The sequence below is a fragment of the Heptranchias perlo genome, chromosome 9 (assembly GCF_035084215.1).
Source record: "Heptranchias perlo isolate sHepPer1 chromosome 9, sHepPer1.hap1, whole genome shotgun sequence".
Lineage (NCBI taxonomy): Eukaryota > Metazoa > Chordata > Chondrichthyes > Hexanchiformes > Hexanchidae > Heptranchias > Heptranchias perlo.
The window spans coordinates 55,749,475-55,758,635 of record NC_090333.1 but is presented as its reverse complement, the minus strand read 5'-3'; the positions used below and the strand labels follow the sequence as shown (position 1 = coordinate 55,758,635).

At 43.5% G+C, this 9,161-nt stretch overlaps 1 protein-coding gene across 4 annotated transcripts in view; it reads left to right on the top strand.

Moving 5' to 3' along the window:
* hmcn1 (hemicentin 1) overlaps nt 1-9,161 on the top strand; it is a 505,541-nt gene that overhangs the window by 254,194 nt on the left and 242,186 nt on the right. For all 4 annotated transcript variants that reach the window (XM_067990488.1, XM_067990487.1, XM_067990489.1 and 1 more), the window contains one exon: nt 6,088-6,200. In XM_067990488.1, the coding sequence (XP_067846589.1) occupies nt 6,088-6,200 (113 nt within the window). The remainder of the gene's footprint in view (nt 1-6,087; nt 6,201-9,161) is intronic.

Genomic DNA, 9,161 nt, shown 5'->3' with positions numbered 1-9,161 from the left:
GTTGAGCTCAAGATATGTTTATATGCAGGAAGAGACCAGCATAAACACTTTAGCAACTGAATAATACATTGTGCAAGCACAGTAAAATGCTCCCGTTGTTATAAAATAATGGCCTAGAAATTGGAATGCGTTGCACCCATTTTACAGGTGCAAATGGGTGCAACGCATTCCAATTTAACACTTGAGTCCAATATGACAGCCACCATGCCTGCACTCATTCCACATAGGGAGTTAGTCACCCATCACACTGGTTAGGGCTCCTCTATAGGTGTACTGGGCATGTACCTGTAACTGGCATTAGGCCCATTGTATAGGGGGCCTAATGCCTGTTTGAGGCCCCTCTGCAAAATTGGACTGTGGTCAGTTTCTTCAGGCACTCTACAGCCAAACCAGCATTCCTTTAAGGGACCGATGGAGGCTGCCACCCAAAAGGTAATTTTTAAGGTTTTTTGCTTACCTTGTTGTGGAGCCAGAAGGAGGAGTAGTCTTCCTCCCGGTTCCACATTAAAACCGCGAGCCATTGCCGGCCACCGCTCGCCCCCTCTGCCAATTGCCTCCCCTCCCCCGGACTCTCCTGAGGCTCTTAGGTGTCTGAGATGGCCGATCTTAATGTCCTCCCTGTACCCGGCGAGCTGCCTCTGGGAGCACGAATGACACCCGCAGCTTGCCACTATTATACTAATGAGGCCAGTGGACCAATTTGCCGTGGTCCTGCGGGAGGCCTCATTAGGCGTGTGCAGCATGCACTGCATTGGAAACGCACCCCAATTCAGGCGCAATTCAATTTCCAAATCAGTGTATCCTCCTTACTTGTGAACAACACCACAGGAGATCCACTAGTCCCTTTGAAACCCACAAGGAATTTTTGAATGATGCAGAGTGAATAACTGTAGCAGGTTAGGGAATTTGTCCTTAATCAAATACATATATAGAAAGATAGTAATATATAATTAGTTAATCCAGTTAATTACATTATGAAGAGTAGGGCAGTTGTTTATCCCATTTTGTTGGGTAGTTTTCAGACAGATTCAGTCCCCAGAACAGCCAGCAAAAATCTGTGATGCAATGATGTTACTAGGTGGCATAGTGAGTAGTGTAGATGGGAACATAAAATTACAAAGAGACATAGATAGATTAAATGAGTGGGTAAAACTGTGGCAAATGGATTACAAGGCAGGTAAGAGTGAGGTCATCCATTTTGGACCAGAAAAAGATAGACTTGAGCATTTTTAAATGGTGAAAAGCTAAGAACAGTGGAGGTCTGAAGAGATTGAGGTCCATGTACACAGATCACTAAAATGTAGTGGTCAGGTACAAAATATAATCAAAAAGACTACTGGAATGTTAGCCTTGATATCTAGAGGGATAGAATATAAAGGGGAGGATGTTTTGCTACAGCTACACAAAGCCCTTGTCAGATGACATCTGGAGTACTGTGTACAGTTCTGGGCACCGCACCTTAGAAAGGAGATATTGGCCTCGGAAGGAGTGCAGCGCAGATTCACCAGAGTATTACCAGGACTCCAAGGGTTAACTTATGAGGAGAGATGAGAACTAGGCTTGTACTCCCTGGAATATCATAGTAGGTACAGCACAGAAGGAGGCCATTCAGCTCACCGGGCCTGTGACCCATATGGAAGGTTGCAGGATGATTTGATTGAGGCTTTTAGGATTTTGAAAGGAATTGATAGGGTAGATAGAGAGAAACTTTTTCTACTGGTGGGGGAGTCTAGGTCAAGGGGACATAACCTTAAAATCAGAGCCAGGCCATTCAGGAGAGAAGTTAGGAAACAATTCTTCATACAAAAGGTGATAGAAGTGTGGAACTCTCTCCCACAAAAAACAGTAGATGCTAGCTCAATTAATAATTTTAAATCTGAGATCGATAGATTTTTGCTAGCCAAGGATATTAAGGGATATGGAGTCACGGTGGGTAAATGGTTTTAGGGTACAGATCAGCCATGATCTCATTGAATGGCAGAACAGACTTGAGGGGCTGAATGGCCTACTCCTGTTCCTATGTTCCTATTATACTCTCTTCTGGGTATAAACATTTAGTATTGTGCCTCATTGCTTTGCTGACACAGATGAAAGTTTATAATTTGTTACAACAGTAATTTTCCTTGAGGGTAATGAATTTTATTGATACTTCCAGGTCCACCATTTACTCCCTATTCCAGGGCCCTTCCTAAAACCTCCTGACATTGACAATTTAATTTGCATCAGAGAGCAAGTTGGTCTCTTTTACATTATCTTTATGCCTATGGATTTCCATTTGTGACAATTTGTAAAAGGGCTAGCTGAAACTCCTACACTTTATCTCCCAAACTATAATTTCCACTGCCGAAACCATGTGGTACCTGATATTTAAGAAAGAACGTGCATTTATATAGCACCTTTTACAACCTTAAGATGTCCCAAAGCACTTCACGGCCAATGAAGTACTTTTGAAGTGTAGTCACTGTTATAATGTAGGGAAACATGGCAAAGCAGGGTGTCAAAAACAGAAAGACAAATTACCAGATATGTTTTGGTGGTGTTGGCCATGACACCACGAGAACTCCCTTGCTTTTCCTCAAATAGTGCTGTAGGATCTTTTGTGCCCACCTGAAAGAGCAGATGGGCACTTGGTTTAACATTTCATCTGAAAGATGGCACCTGTAATAGTGCAGCACTCTCTCTAGATTCTATACTCAAGTCTCTTGAGTGGAGCTTGAACCCTTGATCTGCTGATTCACTTTGGCTCAATGGTAGCACCCTCACCTACATTTCTGCTGCTGGAACCCTGTGGTACCTGATGTTTACTAGAGAGGTTGCACGGACACTGATAACCACTTCCTGACCAACATTTATCCCTGAACCAACACTATCAAAACAAATTATCTAGTCATTTATCTCATTGCTGTTTGTGGGAACTTGCTGTGCACAAATTAGCTGCACAAATTCCCTCCAGTGCAACAGTGACTTAACTTCAAAACATACTTTATTGTCTGTAAAGAGCTTTGGGACTTTTTTTTCCAATATTTATTCTAGGGATTTGCACGTCACTGGCAAGACTGGCATTTATTTCTCATCCCCAGTTGACCTTGAGAAGGTGGTGGTAAGCTGTCCATGTGGTGAAGGTGCTTCCACAATGCTGTTAGGTAGAGAGTTCCAAGATTTTGACGCAGTGACAATGAAGGAACGGTGATATATGTCCAAGTGAGGATAGTGTGCACTTGGTGGGGAGCTCGGAGGTGATGGTGAATGCACCTGTTGCCCTTGTCCTTCTAGATGGTGGAAGTCGTGGGTTTGAGAGGTGCTGCCAAAGAAGCCATGGCAATTTGCTGCAATGCATCCTGTAAATAATACACATTGCAGCCATGGTACGTGATGGTAGAGAGAATGGATGTTTAAGCCAGTGGATGGGATGCCGATCAAGTGGACTGCTTTGTCCAGGATGGTGTCGAGCTTCTTGATTGTTGTTGGAGCTGAAACTGTCCAGGCAAGTGGAGAGTATTCCATCACACGACTTGACTTGTGCCCTGTAGGTGGTAGAGAGGTTTTGGGGAGTCAGGAGGTGAGCCACTTGCTGCAGAATACCCAGCGTCTGAACTACTCTAGTAGCCACAGCATTTAAGTGGCTGGTCCAGTTCAGTTTCTGGTCAAAGGTGATCCCCAGGATGCTGATGGTAGTGGTCTCGACGATGATAATGCCATTGAATGTCAAGAGGAGTTGGTTATGCTCTTTCTTGTTGGAGATGGTCATTACCGGGCACTTAGGTGGCATGTAACATTTGCACCACATATCAGCCCAAGCCTGGATGTTGTCCAGGTATTGCTGCATGCGGGCACGGACTGCTTTATTATCCGAGTAATTGCATCATCAATACTCAAATAATGAAGCAGTCCGAGCCTGCATGCAGCAAGATCTGGACAACATCCAGGCTTGGGCTGATAAGTGGTAAGTAACATTCACGCCAGACAAGTGCCAGGCAACGACCATCTTCAACAGGAGAGAGTCTAACCACCTCCCCTTGACATTCAACGGCACTACCATCGCCGAATCCCCCACCATTAACATCCTGGGGGTCACCATTGAACAGAAACTTAACTGGACCAGCCACATAAATACTGTGGCTACAAGAGCAGGTCAGAGGCTGGGTATTCTGCGGCGAGTGGCTCACCTCCTGACTCCCCAAAGCCTTTCCACCATCTACAAGGCACAAGTCAGGAGTGTGATGGAATACTCTCCACTTGCCTGGATGAGTGCAGCTCCAACAACACTCAAGAATCTCAACACCATTCAGGACAAAGCAGCCCGCTTGATTGGCACCCCATCCACCACCCTAAACATTCACCCCCTTCACCACCGGCGCACTGTGTACCATCCACAAGATGCACTGCAGCAACTCGCCAAGGCTTCTTCGACAGCACCTCCCAAACCCGTGACCTCTACCACCTATAAGGACAAGAGCAGCAGGCACATGGGAACAACACCACCTGCACGTTCCCCTCCAAGTCACACACCATCCCGACTTGGTAATATATCGCCGTTCCTTCATTGTCGCTGGATCAAAATCCTGGCACTCCCTTCCTAACAGCACTGTGGGAGAACCTTCACCACACGGACTGCAGCGGTTCAAGAAGGCGGCTCACCACCATCTTCTCAAGGGCAATCAGGGATGGGCAATAAATGCCGGCCTCGCCAGCGACGCCCACATCCCATGAACAAATTAAAAAAAACAGCCCCACTTCTAACCTTATGAAGGTTAAAATAGTTAGGCCTAGGACGCTGTCCTGAGGAACGCCTGCAGCAATGTCCTGGGGCTGAGATGATTGGCCTCCAACAACCACTACCATCTTCCTTTGTGCTAGGTATGACTCCAGCCACTGGAGAGTTTTCCCCCGATCCCCATTGACTTCAGTGTTACTAGGGCTCCTTGGTGCCACATTCGGTCAAATGCTGCCTTGATGTCAAGGGCAGTCACTCTCACCCCACCTTTGGAATTCTGCTCTTGTTGCCATGTTTGGACCAAGACTGTAATGAGGTCTGGAGCTGAGTGTTTCTGGCGGAACCCAAACGAGCATCGATGAGCAGGTTATTGCTGACTAAGTGCCGATTGATAGCAGTGCTGACGACTCCATCCATCACTTTGCTGATGATTAGGAGGATGCTAATGGGGCGGTAATCAGCCGGATTGGATTTGTCCTGCTTCTTGTGGACAATTTTCTGCATTGTCGGGTAAATGTCAGTGTTGTAGCAGTACTGGAACAGTTTACAAGTTCTGAGGTCATGAAAAGCACTATAAAATGATTGATCTTTTTTTTCTTTCTCATTTTCTGGATCTGTTCACTGATTCAGCCATTTTGGGCTGTAATTTTAAGAGAAGTTGAATCAATTTCCAGAATAACCATTAAACCAAATCAGTTATATGTATCCTAGGACTCTCAATTCTCCTCACTAAATTCCTTTTGTACGTGGCATATCATGGCATGGCAGGATGTGTGCCAGATTGTGTTGGCCAATGTCCTGCGGTCTGTATAGATTCAGATACTAAGGAAAGTATATCATATACAAATGGATAGAGTAGCATCCATTCTCTGTCTTGGGCAAGTGACATTCCTGCAGATATATCAGCCCTTTTGGAGTAATGTGACGGAAGATCTGGTTTTCCCCTAGGGAGGTTCATGACAGGAAACTGAAGGGAGCCTCAGAGCACTATGTTTTCATCTCTTCCACTAGACTGTGGGGAAATTCTTGAGATTTGCTTTGCTGACTGGCCTCAGTCTCCCTCTCCCCATTTTACTTTCCCTATTTCCCTCATTCCATTTACTGTTATTTGGCTGCATTGTTGACTTACACATTTCTCCTTTTATGTCATCTATATGCTCCTAGTTACAAGAGAGGCAGCTCCTCTTCTTTTCCCTATTAACCATTCAAGGGAAAATTGCATCATGTACTATTGACAAACATCCTTCTTCCCTCTGTCTTCAGCATTTGAGTAAAAAAGCAGGTTATTCTTGCCTTTGAATTGCAGATAAAACTACTGCAAATCTGTAAAAATCACATATCCAATCACTAATCATACACTTTGTCTCTTTCAGTTCTCCCCACCATCCAACATGGACCTCAAGTATTCAGTTCCATTGAGGGAGCCCCAATAAAGCTACCTTGCAAAGCACGTGGTGTTCCCAAGCCTTCCATAGTCTGGTCTAAGGTACAAATCCTACTATGTAAGCAAGCTGCCAGATAACCTGCTTCCAGAAACTCCAGGAGAACCATTTCAAACCGTTTGACCTAAATAAACTGTCTTGAAGTGCTGCCAACTGGGATTTGGTGAAGGATAATGGTAGTCTATTGTTAACCTGTTTGTGTGTTCAGCCACATAGATCGTAACTAATTGGTGTGCCAATAATATCACAATTAGTCATTCCTTGTTGCTGTGCTAATGTTACAATTATTCATTCCCTATTACTAAATTTAAGGTGAAATATCATTATACCTGCCAAATTTGTCACAGTTTCACTAATATCATGTTGGAGTACAGTAGGTTCCTATTAAAGTGTATATGGTAAATTCAAAATTTCATTTTAATTCATCCCCATTTCTCCTCTACATATGGCACTTTCCTTATTGAAATATAACCAAGGCTTTTAAATGAAACACAAAGAATCTGACATCAAACTTTAGCAAGAGGTCTGAGAAATATATTAGTGTTGCAAATTTCCCCAAGGTGGTGTAAAAGGCTCTCAAAGCATGCAACAGAATTCACTCTTAACATCGATAAATCTAAATCACATTTTGACAGACATCAGCAGAGTGTAAGCTGAACCATCTAGCATAGTGTGTGTATACATCAAAGTAGCATTGCCCTGGAATTTAATAATGTAATAGTGCTTTGAATGTTATGTGTATTTACGTATACTCAGTGAAAACAATGATTGCCACTCCTAGTTTGCAAGGTTAAAAAGTGACATAAATGACATTAATGCAGTGGTTATGTTCCTCATAGAACATGAATCGCATATCAATAATATTTCTACAAATTGTTCACCTTAAGAACAGAAGAACATAAGACATATGAGCAGGAGTAGGCCATAAGGCCCCTCAAGCCTGCTCCACCATTCAATAAAATCATGGCTGATCATCTACCTCAACTTCACTTTCCTGCCCGATCCCCATATCCCTTGATTCCCCTAGAGTCCAAACATCTATTGATCTCAGCCTTGAATATACTCAACGAGCATTCACAGCCCTCTGGGGTAGAGAATTCCAAAGATTCACAATCCTCTCAGTGAAGAAATTCCTCATCTCAGTCCTAAATGGCCGACCCCTTATCCTGAAACTATGTCCCCTAATTCTAGACTCTCCAGCCAGGGGAAACATCCTTTCAACATCCACCCTGTCAAGTCCTCTCAGAATCTTATATGTTTCAATGAGATCACTTCTGATTCTTCCAAGCTCCAGAGAGTATAAACCCATTCTACTCAATCTCTCCTCATAGGACCACCCTCTCATCCCAGGAATCAATCTAGTGAACCTTCATTGCACTGCCTCTAAGGCAAGTATATCCTTCCTTAGGTAAGGAGACCAAAACTGTACACAGTACTCCAGATGTGGTCTCACCAAAACCCTGTACATTTGCAGCAAGACTTCCTTACTCTTGTACTCCAACCCACTTGCACTAAAGGCCAACATACCATTTGCCTGCCTAATTGTTTGCTGTACCTGCATGTTAACTTTGTGTGTTTCATGTACAAGGACACCCAAATCCCTCTGAACACCAACATTTAATAGTTTCTCACCATTTAAAAAATATTCTGTTTTACTACTCTTCCTGGAAAAATGAATAAACTCACATTTCCCAACATTATACTGCATCTGCCACCTTCTTGCCCACTCGCTTAACCTGTCTATATCCCTTTGCAGACTCTTTGTGTCCTCCTCACAGCTTACTTTCCCACCTAGCTTTGCATTGTCAGCAAACTTGGATACATTACACTCGGTCCCTTCATCTAAGTCATTAATATAGATTGTAAATAGCTGAGTTCCAAGCACTGATCCTTGCAGCACCCCACTAGTTGCAGCCTGCCAAACTGAAAAGGACCCGTTTATTCCTACTCTCTATTTTCTGTCCGTTAACCAATCCTCTATCGATGCTAATATATTACCCCCATCCCATGAGCCCTTATCTTGTGTTACAAACTTGAACATCCAAATATACTACAGCCACTGGTTTCCCTTTATCTACCCTACTAGTTATATCCTCAAAAAACTCCAGTAGATTTGTCAAACACTATTTCCTTTTCATAAAACCATGTTGACTCTGCCTAATCATATTATGATTTTCTAAGAATCACTAGAATGATTCCAGGGATGAGGGACTTTAGTTACGTGGATAGACTGGAGAAGTTGGGTTTGTTCTCCTTAGAACAGAGACGAGGAGATTTGATAGAGGTATTCAAAATCATGAAGGGTCTAGACAGAGTAGATAGAGAGAAACTGTTCCCATTGGCGGAAGGATCAATGACCAGAGGGCATAGATTTAAGGTGATTGGCAAAATAAACAAAGGTGGCATGAGAAAAAACTTTTTTACACAGCGAGTGGTTAGGATCTGGAATGCACTGCCTGAGGGGGTGGTGGAGGCAGATTCAATCATGGCCTTCAAAAGGGAACTGGATAAGTAGTTGAAAGGAAAAAATTGCAGGGCTACGGGGAAAAGGCTGGGGAGTGGGACTAGCTGGATTGCTCTTGCATAGAGCTGCCACGGATTCAACGGGCTGAATGGCCTCCTTCCATGCTGTAACCTTTCTATGATTCTAAGTGCCCCATTACTATGTCTTTAATAATGGATTCCAGCATTTTCCTGACTACTGATGTCAGGCTAACTGGCCTGTAGTTGCCTGTTTTCTCTCTCCCTCCTTTCTTGAATAGCGGGGTAACATTTGCTACCTTCCAATCCAGTGGGACCGTTCCAGAATATAGGGAATTTTGGAAGATCTCAACCAATGCATCCATTTTTCTGCAGCCACCTCTTTTAGAACCTTAGGTTGTAGGCAATCAGGTCCAGGGAATTTGTTGGATTTTAGTCCCATTAATTTCTCCTGTATTTTTCTTTACTAATATTAATTACTTCAATTTCCTCACTCCTGTTGGACCCTTGGTTCCCTACTATTT